Source organism: Macaca fascicularis, chromosome 20 (assembly GCF_037993035.2).
Source record: "Macaca fascicularis isolate 582-1 chromosome 20, T2T-MFA8v1.1".
Taxonomy (NCBI): Eukaryota; Metazoa; Chordata; class Mammalia; order Primates; family Cercopithecidae; genus Macaca; species Macaca fascicularis.
In genome coordinates this window covers 52999563-53017883 of record NC_088394.1, presented here as the reverse complement: position 1 = coordinate 53017883, position 18321 = coordinate 52999563, and the positions used below count along the sequence as shown (strand labels likewise).

The following is an 18321-nucleotide window of genomic DNA, read 5'->3' as shown; positions in this document are numbered from 1 at the left end:
CCTCTTCCTCACATCATCCCACTTTACTGTCTTCAGAGCCCTCCACAGCCCCAACAGCATCTTCTGATTTATGTGCTTGTCTCCCCACATTAGAATGTTCGCTCACAAGCAGGCCTGATCTGTCTTGTTCACTCCCCTTTTCCCAGTGCCCAGAACACAGTCTGATACAGTCGGGCTCAGTTATATATTTGTTAAGTGGGAGACCCTTTCTCATCAGGCCACCCGCCTCATGCCAGGCTTGCCTCTTCAGCCCTGTGCCAGCCTGTGGCCACAGCAATGTGATATGTTCCTGTTCATTCATTGTCCAGCTCAGTGTTCTTGTCCTGCCTCCTGCCCTGTGCAGGAGGCCCTGGGAGCAAGACTCCACCACTGCCTATGGGGAGGCCCCTTCTCTTAACTGTGCAATGCTGCGTGAATAAAACGATGCCCTGGGAATGCTGTTCAGCCCTGTCTTCCAACTATTTCAGGAAGTGACTTTTCTACTATCTGGAGAATTCCAAAAATGCATTGGGATGGCCACAGCTGCCCAGCTCTGGGCTTCGGGAAGGTCTCTGAGCTCCAGCAGAGTCTCCCAGGTCCAGCTGGTGCCACGTGAAGTTGGAGCACCAGCACCTTCCGTGCGACTCACTTGAATGTCTGTTTTCCCCAAGTACATCCCCCTAGGGAATGGGCAGGGCCCGAAGCACGGCGCTCCTTCACAGCTGGGGGAACTGGGGCAGGAGGAGGATGCTGGAGCGCTGGGATCAGAGCCGGGCTCTGGCATCTGAGTCGTGGCTTTGCCACTTCCTCAGCCAGATGACCTTTGCAGAGTTTCTCTTCTCTAAAGCAAGAACACAAAAACCTCCCTCTCAGGATGTTTGCGACGCTAAAGCCGGCAAAGCACACGCAGGCACAGCACAATGCCTGGCACACAGTGAGCGCTCCGTAAGGTCAGCAGCTGTCATCAGCACTTAGTACTGACCAGCACGTGACAGCTAAGCCAGTGGCGGCAAAGCTGGAACTTGAACCGAGGTCTTGGCATCTTCCCTCCACAGCAGCCTCTGCTCACAGCAACTCCAACCTCCTCTGAGAAGGGTAACTGGGATCCTAAACAGCTATGTCATACCTGAAGTTCCATCCACAAAGCTTCACTTGGGACAAGCCCTACCCGCCTTTAAAAAGCAATGTCCTGGGCTGGGCGTGGTCACGCCTGTAACCCCAGCACTTTGGGAGCCCGAGGCGGGTGGATCACTTGAGCTCAGGAGTTTGAGACCAACCTGGGCAACATGGTGAGACCCTGTCTTTACAAAAAATACAAAAATTAGTTGGGCATGATGGCGCACACCTGTGGTCCCAGCTACTCAGGAAGCTGAGGCAGGAGGATCATTTGAGCCTGGGAGGTCGAGGCTGCGGTGAGCGTGATTGCGCCACTGCACTGCAGCCTGGGCAACAGAGTGAGACTGTCTCAAAACAAACAAACAAACAAAAAAGGTCTCAAAAATTAGGGAAGGCGGGTTGGCCCAAGGCCATTTCATTAAGCTATAGTCATCTGAGTTCAAATATTTAGTGACTTTCTAGGGGAAAGGGACATAGGACTACTGAGACCAAACTCTCCTGACCGATCAGTTATGCAAGAGGCAGACAACGCCATCCAGGAAGCAGTACATGATTTCAGGGACTGAATTCAGAAACGTCAAAGGCCACGAGAGAAATGGTGCCTGCATCATGGGGGTGGGGAACACCCATCACCCCTGCGGTGGACTTTTAAGCTTCAGCTGGGAGTTCCCTCCCCCAGCAGAGCCTGTCCACCTGTCCAAGAGACAGCTGTCTTTAAAATCACCCCGCCCCCACACCAATCACTGACGTGCTGTATTCCTGCTCATAGGATGTGCACGCCTTGAGCTACTAATCTTCAGAAATAAAGCTGTTCCAGAACAAAGGAACTTTTTTTTTTTCAAAATTACATCTCTTAGCCACAAAGAAAGGCGGCTTCAGATCTAACCTAGATGTGAAAGACAGCCCTGCATCAGAACCACAGTCACAAGCTCCAGATGCAATTCCCACTTCCTGTCTGCAAGCCCCTGGCCAAGCTGCTTAACTCCTCTGAAGCTGCTTCCTCATCTCTAAAGTAGGAGTGAGGGGGTGATTATAATAGAGTTTTGAGGCCAGGCACAGTGGCTCATGCCTGTAATCCCAGCATTTTGGGAGGCCAAGGCAGGTGGATTGCTTGAGCTCAGGAGTTGGAGATCAGCCTGGGCCAACATGGTAAAACCCTGTCTCCATAAAAAATACAAAAAACTAGCCAGGCCTGGTGGCATGTGCCTGTAGTCCCAGCTACTCTGGAGGCTGAGGTAGAAGGACTGTTTGAGTCCCGGGAGGTGGAGGTTGCAGTGAGTTGAGATCTCACTACTGCTCTCTAGCCTGGGTGACAGAGTAAGACCCTGCCTCAAAAACAAAGAAAATTATAGGACCAAAGAGGCCCAAAAAGAGAAAAAACAACAACAAAAACAACAACAAAAACAACAACAACAACAAAAAACCAAAGAGGTTGCAGTGAGCTGAGATCCTGCCACTGCACTCCAGCCTGGGTGACAGAGTGAGACGCTGTCTTAAAATTAGGGCTTTGCAAATTCATAAGGCCTGATGCCTTGAGTATCATATAGAGGCCCAAGCCATAAAATGCAGTGTTGATTATTACTATTTTGATTATTGCTGTTTGGCTTTGAGGAGGGAGTGTTTTTAGAAAAAAAGAGGCATCTGGACCCAACAGGAATATGTTGCTAGGCTAGTCAAAGGTTGTTGGGCTCTTTATGAGGCTGGTTTATCAGCTGTGCTGGGGTAGCTGAGCTCAAACCTGGGGCCATTTGATAACCCACTGATTAGTGAACAGCAGTCGACCAAGTGCTGCCTCAAACCCGCTCTAGAAAATGCCCCAAGCATACTCTCCCAAATGCTAGACAATGTGATCTAATCATTTCACGAAGGCTTGGGAGATTTTTTTTTTTCCCCTTCCTCAGAATTTCTGGGCTCCACCCTAGAGCCTGGTCTGGAAGGCACTGAGGAACTTGCATTTTCCACAGTCCCCTGGTCGTTCTGATGAAGCAGACCCTCTGACTGAACTTGTAGAAAAACACTAGGCATGGCTCCAGGTTGGAGATTAGTGATGGAAAGATGCAGCTGCTCTGTCCTCCCGGTGGACGTGGCCCAATAGCTGGGGCCTCTTTGGGCAACAGCTGTAGCTACTGGCATGGGGTAGGACGCCCTGGGCAGGGGTCTTCTCTTGGGTCACTGGATTTATAATTACTTGTATCGGCGAACCCCACAAAGGCTGGTGGGTGGGGGATTGGTTTTCCCTGTGAGTTTGGGGGACGGTGGTGGGGATGGGGGTTGGGAAGGGAGAGATTCCAATAGATGGTCACCTCCTGGGATGAAATTCTTCATCTTATGGCTTAAGAGACTGAGAGACTGATTCTTTTTTTTCTTTTTCTTTTTTTTTTTTTTTTTTTTTTTGGTACAGACAGGGTCTCACTATGTTACACAGGCTGGTCTTCAACTCCTGAGCTTGATCAATCCTTCAGCCTCAGCCTCCCAAAGTGCTGGGATTACAGGCATAAGCCACTAAGCCCAGCTGAGATTGACTCATTTTAATGACAAATAAACTTAGAATCACAGCATGTTAGCATGAAAGAGAATCTTGGAAATACTTTTGTTAACTATTTATAATTAGGGAAACTGAGGCTAGAGAGATATGGGGTCTTACCCAAGGCCACACAGTGGGCTAATGGCATAGACAAAATGCCCACATGCCTCTCTGAACAGAGGTGGCACGTCAAGCTGTGGTCTGGCACACCCATGCACACCCACCAGGCATCATACCCAAGGAAGAGTCTGGGGAGGCATCCCAGGACGAAGCCATTTCCACTGTCTCGCACTCGGACCCAGCCCTCACCCTGGACCAACCTTGCCCTAGGAACATTCTCTGCTAGGTGTTGGCAAGAGGTCTGGAGATAAGCCCAGCCCCTTTCCTTATCGCTGTTCTCCAAGGAAACATGGAGCACTTTCTTTGTACAAAAAAAAATATGTCCCTAAAGCCCCAGGAAGCATTGTTCTGGGCGGAGCCAGCTGCCTCAGTGTGCAACCAGCACAGTCAGATGGGGCCTTCTGCTCAGGAGGGTCCCTTGTTTGTCTAATGCCCTGCTGTCACCATCTTGACATTCTTTTTTTTTTTTTTTTAATGCCTTGTTTAAGTCACACAAGAAAGTGTTGCAAGTGACAGTTCAACCTGATTGACTACACTATAAATTATATCACTATCTGCGGCCGGGCACCATGGCTAACGCCTGTAATCCCAGCACTTTGGGAGGCTAAGGTGGGTGGATCACCTGAGGTCAGCAGTTCGAGATCAGCCTGGCCAACATGGTGAAACCCCATCTCTACTAAAAATACAAAAAATTAGCCGGGTAAGGTAGCAGTATTTGGGAGACTGAGGCAGGAGAATCACTTGAACCCAGGAGGCGGAGGTTGCAGTGAGCTGAGATCACACCACTGCACTCAAGCTTTGGCGACAGAGTGAGACTCTGTCTCAAAAAAAAAAAAAAAAGTTATATCACTATCTGAGAAATAAATGCAATCATTCTTTAAAAAATAAATAAAGCACACACTGGCATTAGGGACATCAGGGCATGAGGAATACTGTGTCCCAGGGGCAGACTGACAATGGTCTGTTTCTGGTCTGTTGTTAGACTTCTGTGCTCTTACACTCATCTGCTAAGAAGGGTTTGCACACTGCATAGGATATTAGGAATCACGAAGAATTCTGCATGCTCTACTGTCTACTGGCACCTAGGCAGTGACTGGGAAGAACAGAAACTATAAGTCAGAACCATTTGCTACAGTCTGAATATTCATGTCCCCCCAAAATTCACACGTTGAAATCCATATCCCCAGGGTGATGGTTTTAGGAGGTGGGGCCTTTGGGAGATGATGAGGTTATGAGAGTGGAGCCCTGTGACCTATGAATAGGATTAGAGCTCTTATAAAGAGGCCCCAGAGAGCTCCCTGGCTCCTTCCACCAAGTGAGGACACAGCAAGGAGGCCCATCCATGAGTCAGGAAAGCAGCCCTGCCTCCGACTCTGAATTTACCAAGCTTCGATCTAGGACTTCCCAGCCTCTAGAGAAATACATTTCTGTTATTGATAAGCCCAGCCTATGGTATTTTGCTATACCAGCCTGAATGTTCTAAGACATGATTCCTGAAAGCTGCTTTAGTGTATAGAAGTAGCGTTTGAGTATTATCCAAGCACGATTCTAGCTCTGTCATCCAGGCTGGAGTGCGGTCGCACGATCTTGGCTCACGGCAACCTCTGCCTCCCAGGTTCAAGCAATTCTCCTGTCTCAGCCTCCCGAGTAACTGAGATTACAGGTGTGCACCACCAGGCCTGGCTGATTTTTTGCATTTTTAGTAGAGATGGGGTTTCACCATATTGGCCAAGCTGGTCTCAAACACTTGACCTCAAGTGATCCACCTGCCTTGGCCTCCCAAAGTGCTGGGATTACAGGCGTGAGCCACCGCACCCAGCCCCAAGCACGTTTCTAATTGCCTGAACCACTCTCCTGGTGACAAAATTCCGCTAACTGGTAAAAGCAAAAATTTTACCTCTGTCCTGTCAATGAAGAGTAATTGGTGCTAGTGCCTTTTGAATTCTCCTGGGCATCTTTTTTCACGTGAGAGTTTTTAGTTTATTAATCTTCTTGTAGAAAATCCACAATGGCCGCAGATAACATCACTGCCGCCCCTTTACTCCTTTGGCTGTGATCCAATCTCCAGCCCACCTTTTGCCACCAACAGTGGCCTTTACAGTCCCCGTAATTTCCTTCATTCTGTTCTTGCGTTCCTTTCATTGTTTTTTTGAGGTCTTTTTCTTCTCACACAGGCCATGTCTTTCAAGTCTATGTTTGGGTTTACTTTTCTTTGCATAATCCAAGGAATCATAAATTATGCCAAAGCTAGTTGTTTTCCCACCACCAAAATTAGTTCTAAATCCAAATGCATAGATGATATTCAGTGTGGTCTTGTACATTTTGGCTAGTTTGTCCTGAATTTCTATCTCAGGTATTGTTGCCTTCCCAGGTGAAGGACATAGATGACCATTTGTTTCCTCTGAAGTAGTCAGTTGGTCATGACCTTCCTAGTTTGGATACTTACTGATTCATTCGTGATGGCGGTCAATCCTCAGACAGCCAGGGAGGAAAAACCCTCATGGACATCTTAAGACAGACTGGAGGTCCAGAAACCTCCAGGTCAGGTCTCCAAACTGGTTGCTTAGCTGCTAGCGTTTGGTGAGACCTAGGAGGATGCATATCCTCAAGCTTTATCTACTTATCTGCTAGAAGCCATTGGCCATTTTCAGTCTGAACCCATTTGCTGTTTTGATCTTCTCAAAGGGGCACTTACACTACCTAAAAGAAACATTGCCGGTGCTCTCCTGAAAGAGGGTATTCCAGACACAGCAGTGAGGGATGCATGCAACTTATATAGTACTCAAGCAACAGAAGTAGTGGGAACATAAGTTTGAATTGCTTTTATCACCCTCAATGGACCACTTGTTCTGAGGTCTCCTCTCATGAATCTAAGATCCTTAAATCCTGGCATCTGCCGTCCAGATCAGATGGTGACAAGTCTGGGAATGGGTTCTATCACCAGAGCTGAAGGATCCCTCCTATCTGAGCACATCTTCCTAGAACAGCGTGTGGTGACAGGTTTTTGGGGACCTTCTTGCCAGAGAAAAGCAAGCTTGATGAGGCACTTGTGGTTGCTCTCCAAGGCAGGACGCATTTTGCAGATTTATGGAAACGTTGAAACAGGTGAATGTTGAAAAATGATACCCTGAAGTTTCATGCCCACATCATCATCTGTCTACATCAATGAACAACCTATCATCAGTTGTGTTGAACCCCCACCCCTCCTCCTTTCCACCACCATGAGATTTTTTAAAAAACAAATTCCATACATCCTATGTGAGAATGTAAGGGAGATTGCTTTGAAAGGGAAGGCCACATCTTGACCTTCTTAATATATTCTGTGCAAGATGCCCCACATTTTCGTTTTGTCCTAGGCCTTGCAAATTGTGTAGTTGATCCTAGCTTCAGGATATGAACAAGCAGAGTCCACGGACGTTTCGGCTGTTCTGCAGAACCTGGCATCTTCAGTCCAGGTAGATGATGACAGGTCTAGGAGTGGGTTGCACCACCAGAGCCGAAAGATCCCTTCTGTCTGATTCCCAGGTGGTTGGCCCCCAGGAAATGCAGGAGAGGCCAGTTACTTGCCTTGGCAAAGACCCCTTGTCCCCTGAGCTGAGGGCTTGGCTGCTCATGTTCTTCTTCTTTCTTTCTTTTTTTTTTTTTTTGAGACAGAGTTTCACTCTTGTTGCCCAGGCTGGAGTGAAATGGTGCGATCTTGGCTCACTGCAACTTCTCCCTCCCAGGTTCAAGCAATTCTCCTGCCTCAGTCTCCCGAGTAGCTGGGATTACAGGTATGTGCCACCATGCCCAGCTAATTTTGTATTTTTAGTAGAGACAGGGTTTCTCCATGTTGGTCAGGCTGGTCTTGACCTCCTGACCTCAGGCGATCCGCCTGCCTCAGCCTCCCAAAGTGCTGGGATTACAGGCGTGAGCCACCGTGCCTGGCTGATCATGTTCTTCTTACAGGCCTCAGAGAGAGCAGAGCCACCCTGAGACCTTAGGTGCATAGATGTCACTTCCATCCCACATTCTGCTTGCTCAGCCCTGGCTAACACACCCCAGGGGTGGCTCAGAACTGGACATGGGTCCAGTAGGAAGAGCCAGGGCTGGGGTAGGCCTCTGTTTCTGTTGCTCAGGCTTGGAACCAACATCAGTTGGGAATGGCCGATAGCCAAGGAGGGCCAAGTGATTCCTGAACAACCAGAAGTCAATGTCCCTCTGGAAAGAGCTGGGTTCCCTCTTTGCCAAGTGAAATTTGGTAGGAAAAGGCAGCCAACAGGAAAAAGCAATGACAAGGGGCGGTCACTGATGCCTGGGACACATGAGGCCCTCGACCTCTGCCAGCTGGAGCTCAGGTATAGGCCGGGCTCAGACCCAGCCACGTGCTGAGAATCACCAGGGCTATGTTTATGGGAACTTTGGCCCTTCTGCTTCCCAGGGGAAGGCTCGGGTCCTCTGTGGTGCCCCCGCTGAGCCCCTTCCCAGAGCTAAGACACCTGACTCTTGACAGACTGGTCCTCCCACCAGCCAGGTACTACTTACATGACGATGAGAGCAGCGTCTCGGGAGTAATCCAGCAGAATCTCATTCAGCCTCACCTGCCGAAGGGACTGGGCAGGAGAAAGTCGAGTAGTCACTTCCCATATCCTCAAGGTCACTCGACCCTTCACCACGTCCATGGCCTCGTTAATATTTTCAACTGGATTAACGATTTACTTGTAGACTCTCCTGCCTCATGAATTCGTATAGACTCTCCTTCCTCCAGGAAGAAGGGGACCCTCAGAGTAATGGAGCACCAAGCTCACCTCCGCCAAGAAGCCTTCCGTGGTTTTTCCTTGCCTGACTTTATGGCCATAACCAGCAGGGTAGAGGGAAGAAAGAACACCTTACTAGGTTCAGATCTCAGCTCTCACATTTCGTAGCAGAGAGAACTTGAACAAGTCAGGTTGCCTCCCTGGCCTTCATTGTCTTCATCTGTAAAATGGGTATGATGGTACCTTCTCCAGGGGAATTTGGGGAGGATCAAATGAGACAACCTATGGAAAAGCACCTGGCAGAGGGCCTGGTACATGAAAAATACTCTAGAAAAGACAGGTGAGCTAGGAGCAGAGACAGGTCGCCCCACTTCTTCTGTAACAGAGTATTGGAAGGTCTCCTTCAAACATGAGGTTTTATTCAGCATTTTCCAAAGAGCCAGATGGCTGCGTGGGCCCTTTGGGGCGGGGTCTCAGGGCTGACAGATTAGGGAAGTCCCCCGAGCTTGAGTGGGACTGGGTTGGGGGTGGGAGACTCCTTCCAACCCAAGGCCTATCTCAAATTGTTCAGAAATGATTGACACGCAGGCACTGATCATGGACGGATGCCTTATCCTGGAGACCAGGAGACCGAGGGGAAGGGAGTTCACCTGGGTAAGGGATTCTAGACCTTGCACTGTAGTTATAGTTATTTGGGGCGCACAAGTCCTTGCTGTGGGAAGTGTCCTGCACATCATAGGATGTCTGGCAGCATCCCAGGTCTCTCCTCACTGCCTGACAGTAGCAACCCCCACCCCCGAGTTGTGACAAGCAAAAATGTCTCCAGAGGTTGCCAAATGTCCCCCAGGGGGTAAAATCTCTCGTGGTGGAGAATGATTGACACTGGGGGTAGAAGTGGGACCCGCCCCCTGACCCCATCGCCCGCACTCCCAGAGCCCACTCCACCTTGACACGGTCACAGCACGGCTACAGGAGGAGGCCACACCCTCTCTTAGCCCTTAGAGTTCTGAAGGTGCTGTCCAGGAAAGGGCACCATGGCTCTGAGCTGTGGCAAGGGTAGGGTCTATAGAGGCTAAGCAGGGAAGGTCAGGCAGCTGTGGTGGCACACAGGACAATTTTTTTTTTTTTTTTTTGAGACGGAGTCTCACTCTGTTGCCCAGGTTGGAATGCAACGGCACGATCTTGGCTCACTGCAACCTCTCCCTCCCAGGTTCAAGTGATTCTCCTGCCTCAGCCTCCCAAGTAGCTGGGATTATAAGTACCTGCCATGCCCAGCTAATTTTTTTTTGTATTTTTAGTAGAGATGGGGTCTCATCATGTTGGCCAGGCTGGTCATGAACTCCTGACCTCAAGTGATCTACCTGCCTCGGCCTCCCAAAGTGCCAGGATTACAGGGGTGAGCCACCACGCCTGGCCTAACAGGACAGATTATACCTTGGCCGTCACCATGAGTCTCAGGAATCTCTTCCACTCGGCATAGAGGAAGTGGGGAGGAGAGGGAGGAGGACTCTGGGCAGTCATGCCCACTGCCAGAGCTCACTCAAGATTGGCAGGACCAGGCTCCCAGGTGAAGTATAGCACTGAGCTCCACAGCCAGGTTACTCAGCAGCCTAAGCGACTGTGGTTTGAGGATCCCTCAGGGGCCGGAGTGGAAGGCAGGGTGGAGGATCGAGGGGAGGGGCTGGGGGAGCTCAAGACATGTGGGACACCCGTCCCTGACCCAGTGATGTGTTGTGTTTCCCACCCCCACCCCTCTCCCCCACCTTGACTCTGTTCTTCCTCATCTCCTCATCTGAGATCTTCCAGGGGCAGTCCCGCCGCATCTCGTTGACAGTGGCCTCATCCTTGAAGCCATCATTCAGACGGAAGGGTGCAATCATGTCCTCAAACCTCTTGGTGCTGGGGACGAGAGAGTGGGTTGAGGCCGGCTGAGATGATAACCCCATCTCCAGGGGTGCCAGGTCCCTGCAGGGAGCTGGCAGTGGTGCCACAGCTCCCATTTTCAGGCTGAAACCCATCAGACAGTGCCATTTACAAAGTAGCCTCCATGTTGAATTCAGCTCTGAAGGCTGGGTCTGGCATCCAACTGGACTTTCACAAGTTGTTCACAACCACTGACCTGCGACCCACTCGACCATCCAGCAGGTATTTACAGGGCATGATTCTGTACCAGGCTCCATCCTACACAACAGTGACCAGATCAGATTGTGTCCCCAGTCCTCACAGAGCCACGGTAATAAGCAAGTAGTAAATAAATGTGAAGTGGAAGCTTTATGAAGGGACAACCAAGTACTGGGACAAAGAATAACGGGTGGGGAAGGCCCTTGTGGGACTTGAGGAAGTCTGTCCTTGCAAAGCCAGCTGTGCACGGGACAGGGGGTGCTGAAGCGAACAGAACTGAACGTGCAAGGCCCCGAGGCAGAGCGTGTTTGGCTCATATGAGGAGCAGTGAAGGAGCCTGTGTGCTGGAGCAAGGTGAGTGCAGGGAAGGGTGGGAGGAGGTGAGGACAGGCAGGCAGTGAGGGCCTAGTCGGGCAGGGCTTCCCTATCTGCTCCAAGAGAGACCAGAAGCTGCTGGTGGGTCTTCTGTGCGACATGATTCACATCATTAAAGATAGAGATTTAGGGTTGGGGCCGGGCACGGTGGCTCACACCTGTAATCCCAGCACTTTGGGAGGCCGAGGCAGGTGGATCACCTGATGTCAGGAGTTCAAGACCAGCCTGGCCAACATGATGAAATCCCATCTCTATTAAAAATACAAAAATTAGCCAGGTGTGGTGGCACACGCCTGTAATCCCAGCTACTCAGGAGGCTGAGGCAGGAGAATCGCTTGAACCTGGGAGGCGGAGGTTGCAGTGAGCTGAGATGGAACTACTGCACTCCAACCTGGGTGATGGAGTGAGACTCTGCCTCAAAAAAAAAAAAAGAGATGTAGGGCTGATCGGCATTCAGATGATGCCATCTGCTATCTGAAGCCACAGGGATGGATGCGCTCACCTGGGACAGAGTAAAGGGAGAGAAGGGAAGAGGGTCAGGGCCGAACCCCAAGGATGCCAGCAAGGGCAAGTGAGGTCAAGGAGGAAGAGCCAGCAGAGGAACTGGAGGAAGGGCCCCTGATGCAGGAGGAAACCAGCGGAGGGTGTGTCTTGGAAGCCAAAAGAAGCACGATCTTAAGAAGGATCACTGTCGAGTGCAGCTGAAAGGTGGAGAGAGAGGACAGAAACGAACTCCGTGGGTGTGGCAACGTGGAGGTCACTGATGATGCTGGCAAGAGTAGTCTCAGACAGCGGGGGCAGTGGGTTGGGAGCAAGAAGATTAGGGGAGGGGAGGAGGCGTCGACAAAGTGCAAACATCTTGGAGTCTGGCTGTGCCAAGGAGAGAAATGGTCCAGGAGCTGGAGGCAGATGAAAGGTCAATGGAGGGGATTTTTAAATAAGATGCTAGGCTGGGCGTGGTGGCTCACACCTGTAATCTCAGCCCTTTGGGAGGCCAAGGCAGGTGGGTCACCTGAGGTCAGGAGTTTGAGACCAGCCTGGCCAACATGGTGAAACCCCGTCTCTACTAAAAATACCAAATTTAGCTGGGCACAGTGGCGTGCGCCATTATCCCAGCTACTCGGGAGGATGAGGCAGAAGAATCACTTGAACCTGGCAGGCAGAGGTTGCAGTGAGCTGAGATCGTGCCATTGCACTCCAGCCTGGGTGACAGAGCAAGATTCTGTCAAATAAATAAATAAATAAACAAATAAACAAACAAACAAATAAATAAATAAATATCAGATGCTAGATGGGGTCTGTATGTTGCTCCTGCTGCCTCTTCTGCCTGGAAGATCTCACCCATCTCTTTTTGATCATCGAGGCCAGCCTTTCTCAAGGCTTTGCTTTTCCACCAACAGAGACAACCCTACTCTCCTTGACACCCTGATCTGTCTCTGCAGCATTGCGACTGCCCTTGGCATGCACCAGCCTGCAGCTATGCTTGGAGGATGGGGCTGCAGATTCCTCATCTCTGCCTCTGCAGCACCGAGCACAGCTCCTAACAAATGGTTGGAGCCAATGTATCCATGACTATTACATAGCTCCTTTCCGCTTGTCTTGATTTCCTTCCCTGTCCGTGGGGGACATCATTATGGCTGGGAGATGTAAGAGAAAAGTTAGGGCTAGGAGGTCAGGAGGAGACATACTTTAGTGAGGAGAGAGTCCTGGAAAACCTCATGCACACTGATTGACTAAATGCAAATCCCATTTGTAAGTGTCTTATTTGAAGAAGATGAAGTTATACCATTTGGAAAGCAAACAGCCCCTGCTGAACCTACCATTGGTCATTGCTACAAATTCACACAGGGGTTTGCTTAAAGTCTGTGCTCTTGCCCTCGCGTGGAAGGAGGAAGGAAGCTGTTGCCCAGGTCACTCACCATTTCCCCACTCCCAGCACCAATGTGTTAACACAACGTCAGGGGCTGCAGTGGCCTTGCCCAGGGTCCCCTCAGCCCCAGGGAGGGGACATGCCCTGGCCACAGCCACTGCAGAAGTTGTGCCCTCTGACACATCTAGGAAGGGCTTGGAGGAGAGCCCCTTGCTCCCAGCTTATCCAGGAAAAAGGGGGCAGCCGGCAGAGGGGTCTTCAGGCATACAGCTGGCCCTTCTGCCTGGAAGCCACAAAACAGAACTTACCGCTCAGCCCGAGGGTTCTGGTTGATGTCAGGGAGGATGTGGACTTCATGGAATCCCAGTCGGAACTTGCTCAGCAGAGAAATGATCCTGGAGGACACATGGAGAGGTTTATTGTTATTACATTTTCTTGAGACAGAGTTTTGCTCTGTCTCCCAGGCTGGAGTGCAGTGGTGCAATCTCGGTTCACTGCCACCTCTGCCTCCCAGGTTCAAGCGATTCTCATGCCCCAGCCTCCCAAGTAGTTGGCATTACAGATGTGTGCCACCGTGCTTGGCTAATTTTTGTACTTTTAGTAGAGACAGGGTTTCGCCATGTTGGCCTCAGATGATCCTGCCTCGGTCTCCCAAAGTGCTGGCATTATAGGCAGGAGCCACCATGCCCAGCCTGAGAATTTTAAAAATTTATTCATTCATTCAACTCATTTTTACTGAGCACCTACTGACTACATAGCAGTGAGGAAAACAGATTAAAGCCTGCCTTTGTGGAACATAGGGGTAGGGGCAGACAGGAAATGAATACCCATAAAATGGGGTAGATGATGACAAGTGAAACGGAAAAGTAATTGACCAGACTTTCCCAAGTATCTGGTGGCCATCTCTGTACCAGTGCACCCCAAATTTTCACATGTCTACGCAGCTGCTGAGGATCTTGTTACCATGCTGACTCTGATTCAGCTGGTCTGGCGTGGGGCCTGGGATTCTGCATTTGTAATACACTCCCAGGGATGCAATGCTGCTGGTCCACAGACAACACTTTGAGTAACAAAGGTCTAAGGGATAGGAAAGTTGAATAAAGGAAATTCTAGAGTGGCTGAGGAAGCAAAGATAACACACAAGAAACTAGGTACAGAACCAGGAGTAGCAAGACAGACGGCGCTGACTTTGCATCTAACAGGGAAGGAGAAGCCCACTGTGGTGTGTAGCCATCAGAGAAGACTTCGCAGAGGTGGCAATCTGGCTGGATGGTGAATGAGGGGTAGGACTGTTACAGGCCAAAGCGGGTGGGGCAGGGGAGGGTCTACACTGAAATCACCCAAGGAGCCTTCAAAACAATATACCTGCTGAGCGCGGTGGCTCAGCCTGTAATCCCAGCACTTTGGGTGCTGAGATTACACCTGAGAATACACACTTGCTGAGGCAGATGGATCACCTGAGGTCAGGAGTTTGAGACCAGCCTGGCCATCATGACAAAATGCCATCTCTACTAAAAATACAAAAACTAGCCAGGTGTGGTGGCATGCACCTAAAATTCCAGATACTCAAGAGGCTGAGGTAGGAGAATTGTTTGAACTCGGGAGGTGGATGTTGCAGTGAGCTGAGATTGTGCCATTGCATTCCAGCCTGGGCAACAGAGCGAGACTCCATCTCAAAACAAACAAACAAAAAACAATACAACTGGCAGGGCATGGTGGCTCACACTTGTAATCCCAGCACTTTGGGAGGCCAAGGTGGGCGGATCATGAGGTCAGGAGATCAAGACCATCCTGACTAACATGGTGAAACCCCATCTCTACTAAAAATACAAAAAAAATTAGCCGGGTATGGTGGCAGGCACCTGTAGTCCCAGTTACTCAGGAGGCTGAGGCAGGAGAATCACTTGAACCCAGGAGGCGGAGGTTGCTGTGAGCTGTGATCACTCGACTGCACTCCAGCCTGGGTGACAGAGCGAGACTCCATCTCAAAAAACAAAACAAAAACAAACCAACAAACAAAAAAATACACCTGCCTGAGCCCTCCCCCACCCCCTTGCCCACCATTGAGTCAGAAGCCCGGGGAAGGACGTGGTTTTGGCAATGCCCCATGTGAATCCGATGTGCCAGCCTGGTTAGGGACCACTGGACTGGTTGGTGGGGAACAGTCAAAATGAGGGAAAGCATCAGGGTGCAGGGGGTGAAACAGGGCAGTGAGGAGCTGGCTGGGATGCACGGAGTGTGCTGGGAGAGAGGAAGAAATGGGAGACAAGCCTGGAGGACCAGGCTGGGGCCTAGCAGTCAAGCCGCTGCTGGTCCCTGATCTTGGGGAGTGAAATTTTGAAAGCAGAGCCGTGGGTAGATTTGCTTGGTGTGCAGTAGCAGCGGAGGCTGGCAGGCCTGGGCTCTGCCTAGGCAAGGGCAGCATAGATCTGCCCCAGGATTATGTAGAGAGCAGAGGATGTGGCCCATCAAGGGACAGAGGGAGGCAGAGGAAGGGTTACATAACCCTCCCGCCAAGGGCATGCTGTTGACCCAGGCTGCCATAGCTTTGAGCTATACCAAACCTACTGAACCCAGCTTCCATTCAGAGCCAGCACAGGAAGCAGAGACTGCAGAGCAATCTCGTATCTTATTTATTTTTTGGAGATCACAGAGAAGTCAAATGCTGCTTTTCCTAAGCAACACTTTCCTTAGCATTGCTGAAAAGGGGCTTTCCCGGGAGAAGTTCTTAGTGGGGGTGAGGAGAAAGCAATAGATTGCTGGGTTTCCCTTAACTCACCTGTGGGTGACTAGAGAATGGAGCATGGGAGGCCATCCTGGCATAGGACCGGGTGGTGTGGGCCGGGAGATCCCCTCCTACTATGACCCTGGGGCATCACAGCCAGGATAGTTGCAAAGGACACTAGCGACCGGGCAGGGGTTCTTCTCTTCGGCTAATTAACTGGATGACTTTGGGCAAACCACCCCATCTGTCTGCATCCTTCAGCCGACCTCCAGCCTACCATCTCCCACCTCACCTGACCTTGCTCAAAGCAGCAGCTGCCCGATTCCACCTGCCGACACCTGTCAACTCCATACTTGTGTGCCACCTGCCTCACTATTTACTTCCTTTTCTGTTTAAATCAACTCACATTCTGAGTTAGACACTTTTTTTTTTTTTTTTTTTTTTTTTTTTTTTTTTGAGATGGAGTCTTGCTCTGTCGCCCAGGGTGGAGTACAGTGGCGCAATCTTGGCTCACTGCAACCTTCACCTCCCGGGTTCAAGTAATCCTCCTGTCTCAGCCTCCTGAGTAGCTGGGACTGCAGGCACATGCCACCATGCCAAGCTAATTTTTGTATTTTTAGTAGAGGTGGGGTTTCACCATATTGGTCAGGCTGGTCTTGAACTCCTGACCTCAGGTGATTCGTCCACCTCGGCCTCCCAAAGTGCTGAGATTGCAGGCATAAGCCACCACGCCTGGCCCAAACTTAGATACATTTCAAAGGGAAATTTTATATCATGAGTCTATTTGTTTAAATTTTACTTTATTTTTATTATTAAAAAATAGAGACAGTATCTGTTCTGTCACACAGGCTAGAGTGCAGTGGTGCAATCATAGCTCACTGCAGCCTTGATCTGGGCTCAGTGATCCTCCTGCCTCAGCCTCAAGTAGCTAGGACTACAGGCACATGCCACCATTCAGTTAATTTTTTTTAAGTTTTTTGGTAGAGACAGGCTTTCACTATGTTGCCCAGCCTGGTCTCAAACTCTTGGCTTCAAGCAATCCCCTGCCTTGGCCTGCTGCCAGAGTGCCAGGATTTACAGGCAGAACCACTGTGCCCAGTGGATTTAAAACATCACAGTTTTAAACAGAAAACCAGCACCTCTTGCCAGGAAGAGGTGACCAATAAAACCTATGTTGATAAACCAGGGTCACTAAGTTCTGGCCAGATGCCATTGCCTGCCAAGCCCATGTGTGCAGTCTACTCCTCTTGCTCAGGGAGACAAGCACAGGTTACCAAAGGGAAGGACAGGCCAAGGCTAAACCAGGACATTCTGCAGAATCAGCCCCAGAATTAGAGGAGAATTAAAAGGACTTCTCACCAAAAGACCCAGTGGTATTTGTTGCCTCAATCCCTGGCCACTAAAGTCACCTCTTGTCTCACCAGAGCCTGCATCCCATGCATTGGGGACACTGCCTTAAAGCAGGGGCCCCTGACCCCCAGGGCTGCCAAAAGGTACCAGCCATGGCCTGTTAGGAACCGGGTGCAGGGCAGTGAACGAAGCTTCATCTGTACTTACAGCCACTCCTCATCGCTTGCTTTACCATCTGAGCTCTGCCTCCTGTCAGATCAGCAGTGGCATTAGACTCTTAGAGGGCCATGAACCCTCTTGCAGGATCTTAGAGGGCCAAGAACCCTCCTGATGATCTGTCACTGTCTCCAATCACCCCCAGATGGAACCATCTAGTTGCAGGAAAACAAGCTCAGAGCTCCCCCCGATTCTACATTATGGTGAGTTGTATAATTTTTTAATTATATATTACCATGTAATCATAATAGAAATAAAGTGCACAATAAATGTAACAAGCTTGAATCATCCCAAAACCACTACTCTCTCCCTAGTCTGTGGAAAAATTGTCTTCCACGAAACCGGTCCCTGGTGCCAAAAGGGGTGGGGACTGCTGCCCTAAAGGATTCTAGCCCCTACTTCATTTCTCAGGAGGAGACATGTTCTCCATCCTTCATTTCCCTGTTTCAAAAAATTATATATATTTAAATTTTTTAATGCATGTAAAATATTTATATAAAAATTTAAAATATTGGCCGGGCGCAGTGGCTCACACCTGTAATCCCAGCTCTTTAGGAGGTCGAGATGGGCGGATTACTTGAGGTCAGCATGGTGAAACCCTGTCTCTACTAAAAATACAAAAAAAAGTTATCTGGGCATGGTAGCACATGCCTCTAATCCCGGTTACTAGGGAGGCTGAGGCAGGAGAATTGCTTGAACCCAGGGGACGGAGGATGCAATGAGCCGAGAGCAGGTCACTGCACTCCAGCCTGGGTGACAGAGTGAGAATCCGTCTCAAAAGAAAAAGAAAATATTAAAATATGTAAAAATTTAAAATATAGAGACAGGATTTTGCCATGTCACCCAGGTTGGTCTCGATCCAACTGCCTTGGCCCAGCCCATCCTTCATTTCATACAAGTTCCTCCTGGAGATTTGTTATTTGTTTTTCTTTTTTATCTTTTTTTTTTTTTCAATTTTTCTTGCCTTTTTTTAACTTTCAATTAAAAAATAGATTCCTTTTCTTTCTTATTTTTATGCTTCTTGTTGTCCAAACCCAGAGATTTGTGACTTTACAACCTAACTCCCTTCCCTGTCTAGCAAAGCCTAGGGCGTCTGCATTTTATTGAAGTGGGCAGGAAACCAGAGCAACTTCTGGAATGGAGAGAAACCTGCTCCTGCTCCTGCCCCTGCCCACTGCCATGGCCTGGA

General features: G+C 49.8%; 1 protein-coding gene and 1 pseudogene across 50 annotated transcripts in view; both read right to left on the bottom strand.

The window, feature by feature from the left end:
* Nucleotides 1-18321, bottom strand: part of SLC12A3 (solute carrier family 12 member 3) — a 65872-nt gene that overhangs the window by 18978 nt on the left and 28573 nt on the right. For 38 of the 50 annotated variants that reach the window (XR_012428854.1, XR_012428856.1, XR_012428858.1 and 35 more), the window contains 3 exons: nucleotides 13150-13236; nucleotides 10239-10374; nucleotides 8264-8331 (listed from right to left, as the gene is read on the bottom strand). Coding sequence is in view for 41 of the 50 variants with exons in the window: in XM_074027014.1 (XP_073883115.1) it covers nucleotides 8264-8331; nucleotides 10239-10374; nucleotides 13150-13236 (291 nt within the window). In the remaining 9 variants the exon portion in view is untranslated. Of the gene's footprint in view, nucleotides 1-165; nucleotides 821-4593; nucleotides 4833-8263; nucleotides 8332-10238; nucleotides 10375-13149; nucleotides 13237-18321 lie in introns of those variants that run through there. The other 12 variants (XM_015443220.4, XM_015443222.4, XM_015443224.4 and 9 more) reach the window with 2 other exon arrangements.
* LOC102139988 (small ribosomal subunit protein eS24-like) lies at nucleotides 5696-6815 on the bottom strand (annotated as a pseudogene).